This window comes from Geotrypetes seraphini, chromosome 7 (genome assembly GCF_902459505.1).
Source record: "Geotrypetes seraphini chromosome 7, aGeoSer1.1, whole genome shotgun sequence".
Taxonomy (NCBI): domain Eukaryota; kingdom Metazoa; phylum Chordata; class Amphibia; order Gymnophiona; family Dermophiidae; genus Geotrypetes; species Geotrypetes seraphini.
This window is the reverse complement of record NC_047090.1, coordinates 128,645,357-128,668,172: the sequence shown is the minus strand read 5'-3', so window position 1 is coordinate 128,668,172 and position 22,816 is coordinate 128,645,357. Positions and strand designations below refer to the sequence as shown.

At 44.1% G+C, this 22,816-nt stretch overlaps 2 protein-coding genes across 8 annotated transcripts in view; one reads left to right on the top strand and one right to left on the bottom strand.

Annotated features, from left to right (window-relative positions):
• TOGARAM1 (TOG array regulator of axonemal microtubules 1) overlaps positions 1 to 3,748 on the bottom strand; it is a 182,843-nt gene extending 179,095 nt beyond the window's left edge. The window contains exon 1 of one of the 6 annotated variants that reach the window (XM_033953373.1): positions 1,454 to 3,748. In XM_033953373.1, coding sequence (XP_033809264.1) covers positions 1,454 to 3,385 — 1,932 coding nt within the window. In that variant the 5' untranslated portion in view covers positions 3,386 to 3,748. The remainder of the gene's footprint in view (positions 1 to 1,453) is intronic. The other 5 variants (XM_033953372.1, XM_033953371.1, XM_033953370.1 and 2 more) reach the window with 5 other exon arrangements.
• A 234-nt stretch (positions 3,749 to 3,982) lies between these two features.
• The window catches only part of KLHL28 (kelch like family member 28), a 44,195-nt gene continuing 25,361 nt past the window's right edge, over positions 3,983 to 22,816 (top strand). Inside the window, exons 1-3 of one of the 2 annotated variants that reach the window (XM_033953376.1) lie at positions 3,983 to 4,196; positions 4,421 to 4,442; positions 19,898 to 20,796. In XM_033953376.1, the coding sequence (XP_033809267.1) occupies positions 19,898 to 20,796 (899 nt within the window). In that variant the 5' untranslated portion in view covers positions 3,983 to 4,196; positions 4,421 to 4,442. The remainder of the gene's footprint in view (positions 4,197 to 4,420; positions 4,443 to 19,897; positions 20,797 to 22,816) is intronic. The other variant, XM_033953375.1, reaches the window with a different exon arrangement.

The window sequence follows — 22,816 nt, the reverse complement described above, 5'->3', positions numbered from 1 at the left end:
GTTGGTCATCATTAAAAGCAATGCCTAGTAGCTAAACTCTTGTCTATGATATAAGTTTCCAAAATGAACCTGGGGTATACATCCTGGTCTCACAACCACAAATACAATGGCTAGCATGTTAAAATAACGGGAAAATCTGCAGGTGGTTATGAAGAAGGTTCAAGGCACAGAATACCAGCACATGATGTCTGAGCTGAAAGAAAACCGAAAAGCGCTACATTGCTAAAAATAATGCACACAAGGCACACTCATACACTATATTGCTCACTACATGTGCTAACCCGGCAACCTTCATATGCCGAGGACCACAGAAATATCAATACTATTCCTAGTGGGCCACAACATTGTGTAATGTTTGAACTGGGATCGCACAAAGCTCCATAGACTGTAAAAAATATATAAAACTAACTAAAAACAATAGAAAAACCAGCTAGAATGGCTATTCTGAAAACAGTACCGTATTTAAAATAGTTACAACTCTGGTTAATTGCATTTTCTGAGTGTAGTTCCCCATTGTCTTGCAAGCAGCGTAACATTCAATTGTGGTCCTGTGAGCTGTAGGTTGCCCACCAATGCATTAATGCTTTCAAAATTAATACCGGTAGTATACTTTTAATACACTTGCATCTTAAATTAGAATATATTATTTTTATTAATTCATTAACCAATCTCCATATTACTAAAGCTCTGAAAGCCCATTGCAATAAGAGACGCCATCCTTTAGAACTTTACTAAGGATTTTCTCATTCCAACATTACCTGACTTAAGGGCTTTAGCAGGGGAAACATATAATAAAGTCACTGCACTGAGGGGCAGCACAATTGGCATACGATTTGCATGCAAACAGAATAAAAAAACTGTTTCCAGTATAAGAAACCATGGTAGATTTGGTGCTGTTTAATTTTCTCTTGAACTGTAGTAAAGATTTTAGAACAGGAGTTGGCCCTAACAGTAAAAAGTTCCCTGGTGACCCATGAAGCCTCTTTCCTTAAATAATTCACTGTGGCCTATGAACCTTGAAGTCCCTTTCCCCCCTAACTGGGAGGCACAAGGCATTGGCTCCTGCTTTCAGTACCATCTTAAAAAATGTCTGTGCGTAACCCCTGGTGGTACATTCCAACCCTTATGGGTCAGCGGCCACTGTTTTCCAAGATAGTGACAGGATACTCTGCCTGGGACCAGGTATCACTGCCCATTTGGGAGTACAACAGGTTTGATTGAAGACCTTTCTGTACTAGATGCCCTCTACTTGACAGCTTCTTTCCTGTCAATGAAAGAGCCAATCACCATTCAAGACATCTAATTGACAGCTTCTTTCCTGTCAATGCAAGAGCCAATCACCATTCAAGACATACATGGAAAAAGAAAACTAGGGAATTTAGCTACAGTTATGTGCATGCCAAATGCACTCAAGACTCAAATTAATCAGTCCTTAAATAAACTTAATGCATACCTGTTCTATGTCCTTTGTAACAGGTGTCTGGTTTCCATGATATGCATCCATTGATTGCTCATTTTCCCATGGGAATTTATTTTTGCCTTTGCCTGCACTTAACACCCTTCTGGAGCTAATCGTTTGGTCTGAGAGCAGGTCAGTATGGGATCTGTAACTTCGCAGGATACAATTATCCAGGTTACTCTGTGCACTCTGAGTCCTGTTACCAGCTAAGAGCCAGTCTGTGTCTGCTCCAACCAGCACGGCTGCCCCCCGTGCCTGTGCAGATGATGGCGAAGGAACGGCATATTCCACCAGACCCTGAAGGGTAAGCTTAGGGAGAGTTTTTCTAGCTAACCTAGCCTGCACAGCGTTCATCACACCATCGCCATCATCTTGAAGTTCAACTGAATCCACAGCCTTCAGAAGACTAGTCTTATTAGTTCCCATCCTAGATGCCAAAACAGCAAACGCCTCCAAAGCGGCATGACGCACTTTCCGTTTGCTATCAATCAGAGCAGGGGCGATATCAAAAGACAGCTTTGGCAAGTCAAATTCTTCACTCGGATAGGTCAATAGGGAGACGATGCAGATGTTGACAACTTCTTCTCTCACCCTGGATGTTTTGTGTTTTAAGTTTTCTAGCAGCAAGGACAGCACTCGTTGAGGGCCAACCATCTTCATCAAGTTCTGGAAAATATCCATGTAGTCCAGTTTAATGACTTCCTTATTGTCCCCAAGCACTTTTACCGTAGCCGAAATCACGTGACCAAGGTATTGCTCCACGTTTGGACCGAGCTGGACCACTAGCAGGTTGAGAACTTCTAATGTCCCGTGAACCACGTTGAAATTAATGTCATCCAGCAAGTTGTACAGAAAGCTAATAAACCCCACCACACTAGAAGACGACGCAGCGCCAAAAGCGAACTCTTTAGTTGCAGTTTTGAGCTCGTCAATAGCACGGGTCCTTATTTTATAGTCCTCGTGATCAAGCAGCCTGGAGTAGAGCTCTTGAGAAATCACGCCAAATTTCAGATGGCTGTGGTGGCCCTTGGAAAACTGGCTGAGGTAAGACTGCTCGGGTAACCCGCTCCCCGCGGAACCGGGGAGGATCCCCCCGCCGTTCTCTCTCATATCTGCGGTATCGAGCCCATTCGAAGCCGCCTTCTGCTCGAGTTGCGCCTCCGCGAAGCCGCTCAGGTTTCTTCGCACCGAAGAGGGGAAGCGCTCGGTGTAGCCATTGAACCTGTCCTGCCCCACGCACTGCCGGACGTGCCCCAAGGCGGACAGGATGACCAGCGGCTCCCCCGCCGCCTCCCCGGCTCTCAGTTTCTTGGCCAAGGCGAGGGCCACCTCGTAGAGATCCAGGCTCTGCGCGTCCTGAGTGAGCAGGACCGGGACGGCGAGCGCCGTGGCCGTCCGGAGGCCCGGGTCGGAGCTTTCCAAGCCGTGCTTCACTAGCGCCCGCAGCACGTCCTGGGGCCGCTCGCTGTGCCGCAGGCACTCGCGCAAGATCTGCAGCAGCTCCTGGCGCAGGGCCGGGTTCTCCTCGCGGAGGTTCCACACCAGCTCGGGCAGCACGTCGAAGCGGAACGAGTCGAGGTCTCGCTCCGACCCGCGCAGGATCTCGGCCAGCAGCTGCACGCAGACCGTCTTCACCTCGCGGCCGCCGTCGGCCAGCAGGCGCACCAGGGCGGTGGAGAGTGCGCTGCGGTTCTGGAACACCAGCTTGCCCCCGTTGTGCAGGACGCGAGCCCGTAGCGCTTGGATGAGCTCGCCCGGGTTCTGCGCGTCGCTCAGGCGCTGCAGGACGGCGTCCTCGTCCATTGGCGGGCTGCGACTCCCTTCGAACCAGCCGGGCAGAGCCGGCGGAGGCGCGGCCGGGAGCAGTGGGGCAGCGGGACTCCGTCTGTTCTCAGACATCAAGACATAGCCGCACCTTTCTCTCATACTTCCTCGCCGGCTCTCATGCCCCCGGCGCGCATAACCGTTGCCTCGGTGTGGACCACCTCCGCTGCTGCTGCGCCGCCGCCGCCGCCGCTGCTCTTCTTGCCATGAACGGGGCTCAGGCAGCGCAAAGAAAACACAGCCGTCTCCAGGGGTTCAGACCTTCTATTCTGACGTCAACCCCACATTCTTCCACAGCACTGACGCGTCCGCTCTGCTAACCGAAGCCATTACGGGTCTTGCGGGAGGAGCTTCTCTGCACGTTTCCTACCTCCCTCTCCGGCTGCCGTGGTGGCTGCTAACGGGGGGCTGGTAGCAGAACACCGCTTCCAATCACCTCGCTTACATCAAAATGGCCCCAGCTTTCACGTGATCAAAACCCCAACACTTCCATGGTGACGTGCGGGCGGGCTCATCTCCCGGAACTGAATGCTCCCAGAGCATGCAGGGAATTGTAGTCACCAGGCCTGATTGTTACCCCTAGCAACAACGAGCTATAGCGCCAGTCTCGGAGAAGGCCTGTTGTAAGACTGAGAATAAAAAATAAAAAAACAACAGATTAGGGAGTCCTTATTATAAGAATTCCGGCCAGCTCTGTAACTTTATTCCATACACGATGACTTGAGACACGGCAAGAGTCTCCAGGAGCGAAACCCCTCCCTCAGGATACAGGGAGGGCATTGAATAAGGGCGAGTCTCTGGGGGCGGAAGTGACGCAAACCCCACCTGTTTGTATTTGTTTTTGACAGGCGAAGGTGCTGTGTATTTTTTTCTCTGTCTGCTGTCTAACATTGGCAAAATACTGATGACTCAGGTGAGTTTGTAGCTTTCAGCTACTCGTTTACTTTTGGGTGATTTTTAAGATATGAGGGTATAGTAGCAATTGTTAGTCAAATATTTTCCGTTGTAAGGAGACATTTTGAGCTGTAAGGCCCAGCGTGCCTTTATTTTCTAAAAATTGACGGAGAGTAGATTCTAAATTTGTTGCATGCTTTATAGAGTAGAGCTTTCTTGACCTTCTGTACTTCTGTTTTGCAGCCTTTTACGTCCTGTCATCAAAGTAAGATCCACCATATTTTAATTTCTATTGACTGCAAGCTAAAATGTTGCAATGCATGGTCCCTCTTCACTGTTTATGATAGTAGGTATTCTCATATCACAAAAAGACGATTTAGAGTAGGTATATTTAGATAAGTCCAGAAAATTTGGTCTTTTTTCAGGATAGATTAGTTGATTGGTAAGCGCATGAATCATATACCCCATGCTGCCAATAAATTATGCAGACTGCAAGGGTGTAGCCACAGGTGGGTTGGGGCTCACCTACTTTAGGCTCAGGCCCACCCAAATGCTGCAGGACTGGAAGAGAGAAACGTACAGAAATTTCTTCCTATACCTTGTCTTTCTCCATCTCCATTCAGGACAATTGATAGAATGGGACAATTGGGTGGATGATCGTTGGTAGGATACGACAGTTAGTTGGGTGACAACTAGTAGACATAGGCGTTGGAGTGAGGGGGCTGACGGGAGTCCCATGGAATCCATGTAGGCCTCCTCCTCCACCGCACTTCTTCCTAAGCTGCAGGCAGTGGTTCCTACATGCTGCCTGTGGCTGACATCGGAGGGAGCTGCACATGGTCCGGGAGATGAGAGGTGGAGAATTGTTGGATGTGATAATCAGATGTACTGGCATAAAATCTGTTTTGTTCTTTTGGGATCTTGCCAGGTACTTGTGACCTGGATTGGCCATGATTGGAAACAGATCTGCTGGTGCTGTTAGGAGGAAGAGATCAGATGTACAGCAATATGGGGGGGTGGGACAGGGTCTCAGCAGCTCTGCCTCTTTGTTTGTGGAGGCTTTTCACCATGATACATGCTATTCCTGATAACATGGGAGTATGTGCGCCATATATCTCTCTGCACTATGTGATAAATGCAAGGCATTTACTATACAGGCCTGCAGTTGCTGTACAGTAATTTTAATCTAATCTAAACCTTAGGTTTGTATACCGCATCATCTCTACATTTTAGTGCTAATCATGCATTAAATGCAAACTTTTCTGCACTTTAGTAAAAAGAGCCCCTGTGACTCCCTCTGAAACAAGTAATCATGCATCTTTAAGCAAAAAGATTATATTTCTGGAAATTCTGAAGTTCCAGAAAATGGAAATATACCCAGTATTTTTTTTTGTTTCATATTTGACACGTGGCATATGATCAGGGGGTTCACCCAACCTCCTGAGGGTACTGCTCTGAATTTGATTGGTTGAGCAAACAGCAGGCAACCAATCAAATTCAGATCAGCTCTGTCAGGGCCTTCAGGAGGCTGGGTGAATCCCCAGCCCTAGAGCCCTACTTTATTTTTATTTGTTTAATTTTAGCTTGATGCACTTTGACTGGTTGAGCAAGCTGCCTGCAAGGGACAGAAAGAGAGATGGTGGACAGTGAGAGAGAGGGAGACATGTAGCACATGGGAGTGAAGGGGAGAGAGAGGAATAAATGCTGTGCAGGGGTGGTGGGGGTGGTGGTTGAGTATACGTCCCATCACAATGGACTAGGATACCTGGAGCACTTAAAGAAAGACAATATACAAAAACAAGCTAAGTTTGAGAAGGAACCATGAGGATGCTGGGGAAAGCCATTTCCATATTAACTTACCTGCAACAAGAGGCATGCATTTCTAACAATTGTTGTAGACCCCTCTCCTGATTGTATACATGACCAGCAGGCTCAGTTATCATTTTTATATACATTTCTATTAATTGGGTATGTGATAGCCAGTCTGGAACCACCATGGGCTTGCTTAGAAATGACTTGTTCTCTGCTGTTGTTGTGGTACACGTAAGAGGAGGCTCGGAGACTCTGGAGCTCCACTCAAGTAATTGGGTGAGTGTAATTGTCTCAGGGTTGATGGATATTTTCCTGGGTCTCACCCTGCTCTCTCTGAGCTGTGTCTTCTCATCTCCTTCACCTCTGATCTTCAATATCTTCTTTACTGCATCTCTTCTCTCCTGTTCCTCTTTACTGTACAACAAAGCTTGTAAAACAGACTCACTGTACCAGGGTGGTTTTGAGTAAATCACTAGTCAGAAAGATTTGATTTAAATTATGGTTTTCTACAGAAAGACTCATTCTTGCTGTTATAATCTTAAAATTTACAACCAGACGAACATCTCATTTTTTGAAAAACAACTTTTCAGATTAGTTTTACAGGTATATCAAAATTTACTGATTTGGTTACACTATTAGAAATACATAGATAAATAATTATGAAATTATGGCAAGATGAACTATCTCCAGTTTAATAGGTTAATTCATATTTGGACAACTTTTCTGCTATACTTAATTGAATGGAGAAAAATAATCATTACCTAACAATTTAAATAGTTTTATTTAACCAAAATATAACATTATAGCATATGTATTCTTGTATTTGCTTAAACATCTATGTTAACTGATGTGGTATCTTTTTTTTTTCTATGTTTAGTTTAGTTCTTTTAAAAAAAAAAACCATTGAAAATTATTTAAATACAAATATGAACAAACAATACAGTAAGCTGCATACTTCAAAATACCTTTAAAACATCATCGGCAAACATATATTTCTTGAATGGCTCCCCCTTAACTCTGAAGTTTGTTATAGTTGGCATTACAGATGAATGATTCCTAGATATCCATATCATAGCTAGCTCCTTCAGCACTTAAGGTTTGACCTTAGTACCGGAAATTGACAATATTTATAAGAAAATGAACTGGAGATAATGCTTGTCCCATTCATATGTTTAACACTTGTAATTTAATTTTCTTTTTGTGCGTTCTGTTTTTAAGTGTTCACCCAGTTCCTTCCAAATTTCAACAACATCAGCAATAAAAGAGCTATTTTTCTGTATTTTGTTTAAATCTTCAGAAATGGGTTTCAGGATTCTCAGTATATCTTTATCATTTCTTTTTAGCCTAATGTTGAGGTTTTTGGCTGTAACAGTGCCATCTATTTTCTCACGATTTTTGTTCACAAACATTCGTCAGAATAGGCCAGCTCTTGATATACCGTATTTTCACGTAGATAACGCGCACCCGTGTAAAACGCGCACACGGGTATAGCGCGCGAAAAACACAAATTTATGTACAGAAATTTTTATATACCGTGCACACCCGTATACCGCGCATGCTGCCCGACTCTCCCGTCGCTGCCCGACTCTCCTTTCGCCCGCCCCGACTCTCCTCTGGCCACCCCGACTCTCCTTTCGCCCGCCCCGACTCTCCTCTCCCCCTTGAAGTCCTGTCCCTACCCTGAAAGCCTGATGCCCCCCCCGACATCCGATTCACCCCCCCCCCCCGTAGGACCGATCGCACCCCCACCCCGAAGGACTGCTCGCACGCACCCCCACCCCGAAGGACCGCTCGCACGTACTCCCACCCGCACCCCCACCATGAAGGACCGCTCGCACCCCCACAGCCTCCCGGCCCCCCCCCCCCCATCATGTAGAAGCTCCTACCGGTGTCCTGCTGCTTCCTTTTGGCGGTCCCGACTCCCCGACACGATCGGGGTAAGAGGGAGCTCAAGCCCTCTTGCCCCAGCCAACCGCGGCACCCCCGACACGATCGGGGCAAGAGGGAGCTCAAGCCCTCTTGCCCCAGCCAACCGCGGCACCCCCGACACGATTGGGGCAAGAGGGAGCTCAAGCCCTCTTGCCCCCCCAACTCTCTGACACGATCGGGGCAAAAGGGAGCCCAAGCCCTCTTGCCCCGCCGACTCCCCAACTCCCCGACAATATCGGGCCAGGAGGGAGGCCAAGTCCTCCTGGCCCTGGCGACCCCCCCCCCCCCCCCGCTAGTTGTTCGGGCCAGGAGGGAGCCCAAACCCTCCTGGCCACGGCAACCCCCTACCCCCACCCCGCACTACATTACGGGCAGGAGGGATCCCAGGCCCTCCTGCCCTCGACGCAAACCCCCCTCCCCCCAACGACCGCCCCCCAAGAACCTCCGACCGCCCCCCCAGCCGAATCGCAACCCCCCTGGCCGACCCCCATGACACCCCCACCCCCCTTCCCCGTAACTTTGTGTAGTTGGCCAGACAGACAGGAGCCAAACCCGCCTGTCCGGCAGGCAGCCAACGACGGAATGAGGCCGGAGTGGCCCATCCGTCCCAAAGCTCCGCCTACTGGTGGGGCCTAAGGAGCCTAGGCCAATCAGAATAGGCCCGGGAGCCTTAGGTCCCTCCTGGGGGCGGGGCCTTGGGCACATGGTCAGGTCGGGTAGCTTTAGCTTGGTTCCACACATTCATTTCAATGTTGCTGCTGCAAAATTATTGTTATGGAAGTATTTAGCAATTTCAATGACATTAGTCTTTGGCTATAAGTTGCAGCAAATGTGCACGGCAACCATATGTTATTAGCTTGATATTCTCTTCATGCTCTTCTAACTTTTTTATCATCTTGGATACATTTGTAGTATTGTCTGTGATTAAACTGCATACTAGATATTTGAATTTTTGTTCACATTTTATGCTGCTACTTCCTGTAAGTATTCTACTGAATGTGCATTTCCTGAGGTATTGTCTCTGCAAGAAAGTCATTCCCTTCTTCTGTTGTTATACAAGCACATAGGATCATTGTGGACATTACTTCACTCATCAAGACTTAGGGTCTCTTCTATTAAATTGCGCTAGCAATTTCTAGTGTGGGGAGCCACGCTGAATGGCTCACACTCCTCCCAACGCTCATAGAGTTCTTATAAACATCGGGAGCAGCGCGGGCCATTCAGCGCGGCTCTCTGTGCTAAAAACTGTTAGCGCAGTTTAATAGAAGAGGCCCTTAGGTTAACAATTTTACCCTCTAGACCTCTTGCACAATGCTCCATTTCTCTGTCATACACCTTATCCAGCAGTTTCTCTGCAACATCTGCTCTGCTGGGTGGACTGTATCCTGATCTCAGTGACTGAACCATATTAATGAAGTGTGTATTTTCAATCAAACGGAAAAAAGAGTTTGTTCTTTTTAACATTTATGTAACGATATTGCTAAAGGACTGTCAGGTAAGATTTGCCGCTTTGCTGATGATGCCAAAATCTGTAATAGAAAAGACACTCCTGATGTTGTGAACAACATGAGGAAGAACCTAGTGGAGCACGAGGAATGGTCTCAAACTTGGTAGTTAAGATTAATGCTAAGAAATACAAAGTCATGCATTGAAGGTGTGAATACACATGTGAATAAAGGTGAGCTGGTTGATGTAGTGTATCTAGATTTTCAGAAAGCTTTTGATAAAGTTTCTCATGAGATGCTCCTGAGAAAATTAAAGAGTCATGGAATAGGAGGCAAAGTGCAGTTGTGGATTAGGAATTGGTTATGGGATAGAAAACAGAGGGTAGGGTTACATGGTCATTTCTCTCAATGGAAGAGAGTAAATAGTGGAGTGCCGCAGGGATCTGTACTGGGACCGGTGCTATTTAACTTATTTATCAACGATCTGGAAATTAGAACGACGACTGAGATGATTAAATCTACAGATGACACTAAACTGTTCAAAATTGTTTAAATGCATGGTGAAACATTTCAGGCAGACCTTAGGAAATTGGAAGACTGGGCATCCATGTGGCAGATGAAATTTAATGTGGACAAATGCAAAGTGATACATATTGGGAAGAATAACCCAAATCACATTTACCGAATGCTAGGGTCCACCTTCGGGGTTAGCACCCAAGAATAGACAATACGATGAAACCTTCCGCCCAATGTGTGGCGGTGGCCAAAAAAGCAAACAAGATGCTAGGAATTATTAAAAAAAGGGATGGTTAACAAGACTAAAGATATTATAATTATAATCATGGTACGACCTCACCTGGAGTATTGCTTTCAATTCTGGTCTCCTTATCTCAAGAAAGATATAGCGGCACTAGAAAAGATTCAAAGAAGAGCAACCAGGATGATAAAGAGGATAGAACTCCCCTTGTATGAGGAAAGACTAAAAAGGTTAGGGCTCTTCAGCTTGGAAAAGAGACGGCTGAGGGGAGATATGATTGAAGTCTACAAAATCCTGAGTGGAGTAATAATAATAATAATAATAACTTTATTCTTATATACCCCCCTACCATAAGTTCTAAGCGGTTTACATTAAAGAAGACTACATTCAGTGAGGCATACATAAACATTTCAGAGGGAATACAACCAATCTCAATTTACCAATTTTTCAAACAAATAAGGTTTTCAACAACTTCCTAAAAGAATAATAGGATTGAGCTTGTGGTATAAGAGTACTTAACCAGGAGTTCATTTTCCCTGCTTGAAAAGAAAAAGTTTTCTCCAAAAATCTCTTAAATCGACAGGCTTTTAAGGTCGGATACATAAACAGATGAGTATTTTAAGTATTCCTATTGGATTTATGCAGTTGTAACTGGGAGGACAGATATCCTGGAGCCAATCCAAACAACGCTTTAAAGCAGATACATCCAAATTTAAACAGAACTCTTGCTTCAAATGTTAACCAATGAAGCCATTAATAATAAGGGCTCACGTGATCATATTTCTTCAGCCCGAATCAAACAGAGTGCCGCATTTTGTATTATTCAAAATCTTTGTAAAGTTCTTATATGAGAGCCCAAATAGATGATGTTACAATAGTCCAAAACTGACAAAATTGAGGATTGAACCAATAGTTTAAAAGATGATATATCAAATTATTTTTTAATGGTTTGAAGTTTCCAAAGAATTGCAAAACATTTTTTAGTCATCAAATCAGTATGGTCCTCTAAAGTAAGATGTCGGTCTAATGCTACACCTAAGATTTTAATGGAACTAGTGATTGTATAGTAGAACGGGTATAAGTGGATTGATTTTTCACAAAGACTAGGGGATACTCAATGAAGCTGCAAGGAAATATTTTTAAAATCAATAGGAGGAAATATTTTTTTCACTCAGAGAATAGTTAAGCTCTGGAATGTATTGCCAGAGGTTGTGGTAAAAGCAAATAGCGTAGCTGGTTTTAAGAAAGGTTTGGACAAATTCCTGGAGGAAAAGTCCAAAAGTCTGTTATTAAGACATGGGGGAAGCATCTTTCGGCATGAGGTTTTGGGCACCCTCCTGCCTGCAATCGGACAGGGGGCTGCGGCCCGCTATACTTATAGCGGCAGAGAGATCCCTTGCCACGATAAGTGTAGCGGGCCGTATCTAATCTAACCCGATTCTCTAACCAGCGTCTGTAACATGATCGCCGGTTACAGAATTGGGGTTTAGTGTAGGCCCGATTCTGAATAGGACACCTCTCCCGGGCGTCCTATACAGAATCAGGGCCACAGTGTTTTGTTTGGTGTAATAAATTTGTTATAGTGATAAATATTGTTATAAATTACCCTAATATGGGAGACTAAGAAAAAGAGCAACATCATTTAGAAGCTTAGATAAATGAAGTTCTATCTAATGACGAACCATAAGAATATTGCGGAAGTGATCTTAATTCTGTGTCTTCAGACTCTGATTCTCTCATTGCTAGAAAGAGAATAAAAGTATCTACAATTGGTAATACCAAACTTTTCTCTCCTAGTACATCTCAGTTTACTGCTGCAAATTATGTAGAACAATTGATGATGATATAAGAAATCTGCATTTGACTAGTGATTCTTTAGATGAAATACTTGGAAATGTGACTTCAACCGACCTACAATGGAATGAAATTACAGGTGATAATCTAAGGGGTCCTTTTATCAAGCTGCGGTTGGGGTTTAAAGCGCGTTAAACTGCCACGCTAGCCGCTAACGCCTGCATTGAGCAAGTGTTAGTTGTTTAGCCGGGCGCGGGAGTTAGCGCATGATAAAATGTCCAACGCGCTAACCCTGCTAGCGTGGCTTGATAAAAGGACCCCTAAAACATTTTGAGTGCCTAAATCAGGTAAAAATAAAACCTTTAAAATAGGCCACCTGTTGTACATGTTGAAATTCTACCATGCTAACTATATAAACCTGTTTACTAGGCCCCCACATTTCCATTACCCTTAAGGATTTCATTTAGATATGAATCACTGGTGAATTAAACAGCATGAAAAAAGTCTTTATGTGAAGCAAATATATTTCCCATACTTCAAGCATTAGTATATACTGCTTTCCAGACATTTCCCCCTTTTCCCATTTGTGTAGAAGTATTTAATGTTTCACTCACCTGAAGGCTTTGATCACTCTGCCCCAATGATTTTAGTTTAAAGCCTCTTTATTAAGTTAGCCAGTCTGCTGCTGAAGACATTTCTTCACTTCTTTGATAGATGCACACTATCTCTGCTCAGCAGCCCTTGGAAAATCATAGCATGGTCCAGGAAGCCAAAATGCTCTTGACAATCCGGAGCTGTTGAGCGCTCTGCTCTGAGCCGGAAAGGCTATTTGGATCTGGTTGTATGCACTCTTTTGCAAGCCAGGAAGCCTGTGGCATATGCCAAGGCATGGGATGCCTTCCAACATTTGTGCTGCAAGGAGCAGCAGGATCCTGCCAAGGCTTCGGTATCTGCTGTCCTGTCCTTTCTTCATGAAGGTCTGGATATGGGGCTGGAGGTTTCCTCACTAAAAGTTCAAGTGGCAGGAATTTCCTGTTTTTGCATACCCAGATTATGTCAGGTACTTCAAGGGTGATTTAAGGCTGTGTCACCTGGTTTGCCAACCCTGTCTGTCCTAGAATCTGAACATTGTGTTGGAAGGGCTCTCGAGGGCTCCGTTTCTGGTTTCCATCACTTCTGCAAGGCACGTCTCTGAACTGCAAGCCTTGTCATGCAGGCACCCTTACCTGCGTATCACGGAGGCCAGGGTCTCCTTGAGGATTATTCCCTCTTGTCAAAGTTGATCTCTGTATTTCACATCAACTAGGAAGTTCACCTTCCAGCTTTCCAGCCCTCGGGTTCTAAGAAGAAAGACAAAGTTCTGAAGGTGCTGGATGTTTGGAGGGCTATCTTGTATTACCTGGAGGTTACGAATGACTTTCATCTCTCAGATCACCTTGACGAATCTAGCTAAGAAAGGGAGGCCAGCTTCCAAGGCATTGACTAGGTCAGCTATTTCATCCTGCTACATTGCCTGTAGTAGATAGCCTCCATTCGCATTTCGAGCGCATTTGATGAGAGGGATTGCCTGTTCCTGGGCTGAAGCCATGACCATTCTTCCGAAGGAGATTTGCTGAATGGCGACTTGGTTGTCCCTTCACACTTTCACCAAATTTTATAGGGTGAATGTAGCAGCTCAAGAGGACTCCTCCTTTGGAGCCTCGGTTTTCAAGACAGGCTTATCTCTCCCACCTGGTGTTTCTGGGAATGCTTAGGTATGTGCCTTGGTTCAGCATACCATTCCCATTGCACTTGAAAAAAGAGATTAGGTTCAGGAATGCAAATATGCATGGCTATACTCCTCACATCAAACAATACCCCTTGGTAAGCTTCAATTAAGATTAGGGCTTTATCTTTAGCAGAGAATGACAAATTTGTCACCGTTCTCTCGGGATCTCAATTTCCCTGCCCCATCCCCTTGAGTTTTGTCACTGTCCCTTCCTCATTCCTGTAAGCTCTGCCTTACATGCACAAGCCTCAAACACTTATGATTTTTAAGTGTTTGAGGCAGATGAGGATGGAGCTTGCAGGAATGGGGCGGAGACAGGAAAAGAACTTGCGGGAATGGGAAAACGAATTCCTGTGGGGATGAGGAAAAATTTGTCCCCATGTCATTTTCTAATCTTTAGGCTCTAGTACTGCTGCAGCCATGCTTGTCAATTAGAGGAACATAGTTAAGGATTCCCTTTCCCCACAATAAATCTTCTTATGGGAACTGAAACTGCTCTGAAACGTGTCAGCTTTACTCTTCAGTGTTTCTCACTGTAACACATAATTCAGACACCACCACACTCCTATTGTTCTAGTCCCCTAGCTCCCACTGCATTTCTTCATTCCCCAACAAGCTTATTGTACCACATTCCCCTTCACTCATGCACATGCCACACTCTGGCTGAATATCATTTTCCCCAGATAAAGAAACTAGGTCTATATCTTGCCCACCTGCTGCCTGGGTTAAATCCTGACCAAATCTTTCTATAGAGCTGGGTTTAGAAAGTTTCCTTGCCAGAAGTCCTGGGTTAGCTTTGGTTCCTCCAGTAGCTTGATCTCCTGAGAACAATAGGCTTCTGTGCTGTATCAGGAATGAAGCTTTGGTTGGGAATGGAGCCGTTCCTCCTTAGCTTCTGTTCTCCTGCCTGTTTATTTACACCTGCGGGGACAGCTAGATTTCTCCTTGGTTGTTCCTTAACTAGCCTGCCTGCTTTGAGTAAAGGTTTCCCTGGTGTGATTTTAGGTGAAATTGTTTCCACCCCACCTCCATAGTAACATAGAAACATAGAAACATAGAAATAGACGGCAGATAAGGGCCCACGGCCCATCTAGTCTGCCCACCTTAATGTCCCTCCCCTACCTTTGCCCTGTGAATAGATCCCATGTGCCGATCCCATTTGGCCTTAAAATCAGGCACGCTGCTGGCCTCAATCACCTGTAGTGGAAGACTATTCCAGCGATCAACCACTCTTTCAGTGAAAAAGAATTTCCTGGTGTCACCTCGTAGTTTCCCGCCCCTGATTTTCAACGGATGCCCTCTTGTTGTCGTGGGACCCTTGAAAAAGAAGATATCTTCCTCCGCCTCGATGCGGCCCGTAAGATACTTGAACGTCTCGATCATGTCCCCCCTCTCTCTGCGCTCCTCCTCTCTAGGCTTTCCCTTTACCAGGAGAAGTAGGCTTTGGAATAAAGTGTTCACTCACAGGCTTCTCAGCTGAAGGCAAATAAGCTTTGGTTACAGGGACCTTTGGTTACAGGGACGTCTCTGACTTTAGAAGCCTCATGTTTAATCTGAGCGACATTCTTACTAGGCTTCTCTTTAGTGACGGGGCTTGACTGAGCCTGCACCTTAGGCAATTTACTGACTGTGTGCTTTCCCTGTCACAATAGATACTTGGGGTTTCCCCAGAGTTCCACAGTTTCATAAGGCATTTTGCTAATAAAGATAGTTATTTGTTCCTTTCCTCTCCATGGCATGTTTATGAGCTATGTGTTTAATATTTATGAGCAGATCAAAGCCTTCTTGGGGGGTCTTCCAGTTCTCCTTCTCCTATTCTCTCCTGTAGGGCTGTCTCTGGCTTTGAAACTAACTGTCTGGGGGCAGCAGGGAGAAGGAGGAGGTACTGAAAATAGTGATTAATATCTCCTACAACAGACTCATGGGAGTGGATGCAAGACCCTTGGTTCAGCATACCATCCCTATCTACTGGAAAAGATATTATCAAGGTAAGAACTTAATTTCTTTTTGGCAATGAAACCATGCTTATGTCTTGAAAATAAGAATACACCACCATATTTTCTGGAATTAAAAAAAATAGGGACATTAGGATGACCAGCTTGTCACACTAATTATAAAGGAACAACAATTTAAATAAGAATTTCAGACCCAGAAGTATTTCAGTACTGGAGCAGTTACCTTTCTGGGTGAAGATGAAATATTTTAAACTGCATTTCAATTTAAGGAATAGATAATTTTGGTGAAGTAATGTATTTTCTTTTTTAGGTACCATATTTTACATTTTCTTATAGGAGTTAAGTTTCTGAGCCAGAAAAGCATAAATATTGTAGATGGGAAAGTCAGATTTTAGTAGAGTGATTTCCATTGCTTAACATCAGAATAGAAAACTGCTTCTGCATTTGGCAGAAATGAAAAGGAATGTCCCGGCAGTGTCAGCATGTTGGCACAATAATTCCTTTTGGAAGAGTGGGTAAAGATTGATTTGTTTACCCAGTACTTTTACAAAATAAAACAAAAAGGCAATTATACTGTTATAATGCTGAACTAGCTTTTGCTTAGCAGTGTCCCCCCCCCTCCCCACCCCCCCAAATGAAGTAAATGCTTTATTCCAGAATGTGCATAGTTTTAACTTGAATAGTAAGGATTTGGACTGAAGACCAGTAGTTGTTTTAAAATTGGAGTAGTAGAGGTTTGAAAGCTAATCTCTTTTTCTTTACCTTCTCAGCTACTACTTTTGAGAACCAAAGCAGACTTCTTTTCCTCTTGCTTTTACTTAATCTCCGTACAAAATGGTTTGTTGCCCTTACAATAGCTCCTTTAAGTTTTGCCCACTGCTTTCCTACTTCTTTCAGATATTCCCATCCAGACAATTTCTTGACGTAATCCCCCATCTGAACAGTTAGTTTTTTAAAAGTTTTGAACCTTTACTTTTGAATGAGCCCTCTCTATACCCATTTTAATATTAAACCGTACCATGCAGTGATCACTGGAAGCCAGATGATCACCCACTGTAAAATCAGAAACACTTTCCCCATTTGTAATCACAAAGTCCAGTATGTTCCCATCTCACATGGATTCCATTACTAACTGCTGGAACTCCTTGTAGAGAATCCAGGATCTCCCTACTTCTAGAAGACTCTGTAATAGGGATACCCCAATCAGCATCTGACATGTTAAAATTACCTGTTGGTAATACTTTCCCTGTTACAGCTGTATTCTGAATGTCTACTATTTTTTATTTTTTTTTCTGAAAGTTTGAAGAATCTGTCCCTCTCTACTCTCTCCATGCCCTTCATGATCTTGTAAGTCTCTATCATATCCCCTCTAAGTCTTCTCTTCTCCAGGGAAAAGAGTCCCAGTTTTTCCAATCTCTCAGCGTATGAAAGGCTTTCCATCCTCTTAATCAGTCATGTCGCTCTCCTCTGAACTCTCTCGAGTAACACCATATCCTCCTTAAGGTATGGCGACCAATACTGGATGCAGTACTCAAGATGCGGACGCACCATTGCCCGGTACAGCGGCAGGATAACTTCTTTCGTTCTGGTTGTAATACCCTTCTTGATTATACCTAGCATTCTATTCGCTCTCTTAGCGGCCACTGCGCACTGTGCCGTCGGCTTCATTGTCTTGTCCACCTTTACCCCCAAGTCCCTTTCTTGGGTACTCTCAGTCAATAACATCCCTCCCATCGTATAATTGTACCTCGGGTTTCTGCTTCCCACATGCAATACTTTACACTTCTCAACATTGAACTTCATCTGCCATCTCTCTGCCCATTCCCCTAGTTTGTCCAAGTCCCTTTGCAATTCTTCGCAGTCCTCCTTTACCGAGCTCCACTAAATAGTTTGGTGTCGTCCGCAAATTTTATTATCTCACACTTCGTCCCTGTTTCTAGATCATTTATGAATATATTAAAAAGCAGCAGCCCGAGGGCATTCGGAAAAAAAAACAAAAAAACAAGAGGGCATTCGGAAAAATTGAAAGGGGACAGATTCAAAACAAATGCTAGGAAGTTTTTCTTTACATAACGTGTTGTGGACACCTGGAATGCACTTTCAGAGGATGTTATAGGGCAGAGTACGGTATTGGGGTTTAAGAAAGGATTGGACAAATTCCTGCTGGAAAAGGGGATAGAGGGATATAGATAGAGGTTTACTGCACAGGTCCTGGACCTGATGGGCCGCCGCGTGAGTGGACTGCTGTGCGCGATGGACCACAGGTCTGACCCAGCGGAGGCATTTCTTATGTTCTTACTATTAAATCTCTGTCCACTTCTTCTGTCATTTTCCACGATGGCAGCATGAGTGAATAGATACTGCTTTTGCCTCCCAATGTTGGAGATAAGTGTGGGGGAGGGGGAGTTCACTTGGTCCAGAAGTATTTTTTTTGTGCGTTTGGAAGTGGAGGGATGGGAAATGGGTTTAAGAGGCCTCTTGGAGGCTACAGACCATCAGGGGCATTTATTGGCGATCAAGTTGTCCTGAGAGTCGAGGAGGAAGGTTTGGGAGTTCTGATTGGGAGTGTGGAATTGGGAGTTGGAGGTGATACAGCTAGAATTAGGGGAACAAAATCTCCAGCCTGGAATTTGGCATTGCTTCAGTTCAGCACCTGTCTGTCGTAAACAGTCTTTTCCTCCCACCCGTGCATCTACAGTGTATCTAGATGACTAAATTTAGCAACTCCAATTTAGGATAGTTTTGGTGGTGTGATAAATTGTGTGTCCCAGTATACAAGGATTACTGGAGTAATCTTGCTATATTTAGGCAAATTTCCAGGTACAATGGACCTGATTCTAAAAATGGCGTCCCAACTGTAGGCAGAAGTAGGACACCTATCGGGACACATTTTTTTTAGAAAAATGATGTGGCAAATGATGCCTACAGTGTAGGTGCTGTTCGTGCACATAAGGAGACATCTAGGTACGCCTACAGATACCTAAGGCTGACATAGGCTTGACTTACACCGGAAGTGGCCTTAGGCGTCCATAGGCATGCCTAGTCGATTCCTTAGGCACAAGTCAGACGCCTTAAATGTAGACCTGTAAAATGCTGGCCTACATTTAAGGAGTCTGTACTAAAAATAGGCACAATTCTGGACACGGCGCCTATCGGTGATTGACACGCGATAAACACACATTTTGCAGACGCCTGCCTTGGCAGATGCCTTTTACATAATCAGGCCCAATGTAGCTGAAAATGTGCTGAAGCTTGACTGGCTCAAATGTAACTAGTTAAGTTGAGCTTTCAGGCCATTTTGAAAATTGGCCTCATGACATCTAAGCTTAAGGAAGCAATGACTCCAAACTTGTTTCTTCCATTAATTTTACCTATAATTTTCCAATGCCATATTTTCACTAGCAGTACTTATCACTCGAGCTCCACTAGACATATGCAGTTTGGCATACTTGTCCCTATACTTCTCCTTTATTTCTAATAAGTGTGAAAAAGCACTATCGTTCTGTTGTTGTTCTCTCTTCAGTGGATGAGGTAGGCCATTGAATAGGATTTATTCTCATTTGGGTCATTCAGTTACACAGAAAAATGATGTACACAGCAAGTTTCAAAGATTATGCTTGGATTTGTGAGTGATATAATAAATTAATATATGGTAAAAATGACCAGCTTATGGCATGCTAAGTTCCAGAGGTCCGATATTCAGATCATAGGAAACAGCCTGGCTACTTCTCGTGGTCGGTGCAAACCCGGAAATTCAGTTCTGGGCCCGTTTGCCATAGCCGGCCAAGTCAATATTCATCGGATGATCAACTGAGTCACAGTTGTCCAAAGATAGACCTGCTATTTTGAGGTTGCTAGACTTAGCTGGTCAGTCAATGAATATTGGTGCTGACTGACTATGTCACATGACATAGCTGGTGATTGGCCTAACCACTGACCAGGATATTCAGTGGGAGATAGCTATTTTCCCCTGAATATCAGTGGTTAGCTGGCTTAGCACTATTTAGGCGGCAGGAAGCTGTTCCTGGCTGGCTAAATAATCCTGAATATTGGGTGGAAAGTCTTTATTTAAGATGCAAGTCAAAACTGTAACAAACAATACATAATGTGACAAGAACATGATTTACACTTTTTATTCCTTAACAGGTAGTACTTTTTATGTTTATAGACCATTAAAATATTGCATTAGAAATACTACAGTTACTAAGCTTACTTTTTGCTGTTTCTTATAACCTAATAGATTTTTTTTATGCTTTCCAGATGGACCAGTCTTCTCCAACCTACATGCTTGCTAACTTGACCCATTTGCACTCTGAACAGCTTTTACAGGGCTTGAACCTCCTCCGCCAGCACCACGAGCTCTGTGACGTTGTCCTTCGAGTTGGCGATGTTAAGATCCATGCTCATAAAGTGGTGCTTGCAAGTATCAGCCCTTATTTCAAAGCCATGTTTACAGGGAACCTTTCAGAGAAAGAGAACTCTGAAGTGGAATTTCAGTGTGTTGATGAGACAGCTTTGCAGGCCATTGTGGAGTATGCCTACACAGGAACTGTTTTTATCTCCCAGGACACAGTGGAATCCCTTCTTCCAGCTGCAAATTTGCTCCAAATCAAACTTGTACTAAAGGAATGTTGCACATTTCTTGAAAGTCAGCTTGACCCTGGCAACTGTATTGGGATTTCCCGCTTTGCAGAGACCTATGGCTGCCATGATTTATACTTGGCTGCCAACAAATATATTTGCCAGAATTTTGAAGATGTCTGTCAGACTGAAGAGTTTTTTGAGTTGACACATGCTGAATTAGATGAAATAATTTCCAGTGACTGTTTGAATGTTGTTACAGAAGAAAATGCTTTCTATGCACTGGAATCTTGGATCAAATATGATGTGCAGGAGCGACAGAAGTACCTAGCACAATTACTGCACTGTGTCAGATTGCCATTGTTGAGTGTTAAGTTTCTTACTAGGTTATATGAAGCCAATCATCTTATTCGAGATGACCACACTTGTAAACATTTGCTTAATGAAGCCCTCAAATACCACTTTATGCCTGAACATAGACTTTCCCATCAGACTGTATTAATGACACGACCTCGTTGTGCCCCGAAGGTACTTTGTGCTGTTGGAGGAAAAGCTGGACTCTTTGCTTGTTTGGAAAGGTAAGATAAGAGAAAATGACTTCTGCAAATTAAAACTATTCAATTATAGCAGGGTTTAACGTTGTATGTTTTTCTTCCAAACTTCTAAAATTGTAAAGGGGCTGTTATACACAGGCCCAAAATTTCCTTGCTATATTCATATTTTCTACTGTATGTGTACAATGTTTAAGCAGGAAAAAAATACTACAATTTTTTTTACCATTTTATTGTTTTGCATTCCCTTTTGTTTCAAATGGCCTAGCTGGAGAGTAATTGTCATCCAGTTTTGTTCTTTTTTATCTAGAGCCCTCATATCTCTTGGAAAAGCAATACAAATTATTATATCATAACAAAGACACATTCTCTCTTTGGTTTGTAGTAAATAGCTTTTTAGTATACAAATTTTAAGGATTTATGATTAATAACAAATGGAAATATATCTTCTCAGTTAATTTGTTTATGATTTGATCTCATTTCTTAACTTTGCCGCATCTTTTTTTATTCCTTCTTTTTAGCAGCTGTTTTAGAATCACTGACGCACAGTTCTTCCCAATGGGAGGAGAAGTACCAGTAATCCAGTAGTTAATACAGATCTCCAGGAGCCTGAATTCCCAGGGCTGAGTCAGTACTCTGTCGCTGACTCTCTTTGGGATTTTGTATAAGTTGCTTTATGTTTCTCTGTGTTGGTTTACCTCTCTTTTAATTAGCTCATAATAAAAATATTGTTTTCTTACTATTTGTCCCTTTTTCAAGGCATCTTGCAGTAAACCAGCATTATAAGCCATCATCCATAGAGCAGGTTCTATGCATGTCTCTACTACTACTACTATTATTTCTAGAGTAGTACCATATGTATACAGCCCTGTGGGGGGTGGAGAAGGGGGATCCGGGGGGGCTACTTTACAGGGTGGGAAGGTGTCCGGCAGAAGCGACTGGGCATCCACCCAGCCAGCGATGTTTGTGGGGGAAAGGGGTCCTGGCAGGAGGGATTGGGCATCCCTTGTGCTGGCAATGGTCAGGTGGGAGGGGGGGTTTCCAGGATTCTGGCAGGAGGGACTGGGTATCTTTCCTGCCGGTGATGTTTGGGGGGGGATTCCGGCAGGAGAAATTGGGTATTCCTTCTGCCAGTAGTTTTCACGGGGGGATGGGTTGCCACTGCCACTAAACTTATCGCGGCAGGGAGATCCCTTGCCGTGATAAGCTCAGCGGCTGCGTCTGTTTTATACGTTTACCGTGGGCCTAGGGAGGCATATTGGGTTGCCTAGGCCTGCCTTAGGTCACCTAAGGCCACTTCCAGGTGAAGCCATGCCCACACCTTGCTTTAAGCGAGCATAGTTGGGCCTACACGTCTCCCTAGGCTCCTGGAGGTGCCTACAATGTAGGCAGCCTGCCTCGGGCTATTATTATTATTTTTTTTTTTTAAACGTGAACCCTGATTGGCTGGTTAGGCAACATTAGACCGCCTACAATCAGGAAGCTATTTATAGAATTTGCTCCTATATGACTTTTATTGGAGAGGTAGAGGAGTGAATAGGCAGATGGAGTGGACTTCAAATGAGGAAAAGTGGTGTGAGTGGGGTGGGTGAAGAGGTTGAAATAATTTGAGCAAGGACTGCTTCCTTTGTGACTCTGTACAGCGCTGCGTATATTTGGTAGCGCTCTAGAAATAATTAATAATAGTAGTAGTAATTTTGCAAGAAGGAGAGAGAAGCTCAACACCTCCGCCTCGACCAGTGTTACATTTTTAAAGCTTCTTGGATTTCACTGAAGCTGAATTCTAGAAACGCATATTAGACTTTCCACTTCTTTGTCCAGCAGTATGGACTAGATTCACTAAGGACACCAATCTTATCCTGACCACTTTGCGACCCGATTCACTAACCTCGTGGCCGATCATCCTCTGATCTGATCCGTGCATACAAATAAGGGAAAACGGCATGTAAAGTAGGCAGGCAGCGATTCACAAACAAAAAACTGGAACACTGACTGGGCTGGCCGATCAAGAAACAAGCTACTGCTGAGGACCAGTCTCTCACGTCTT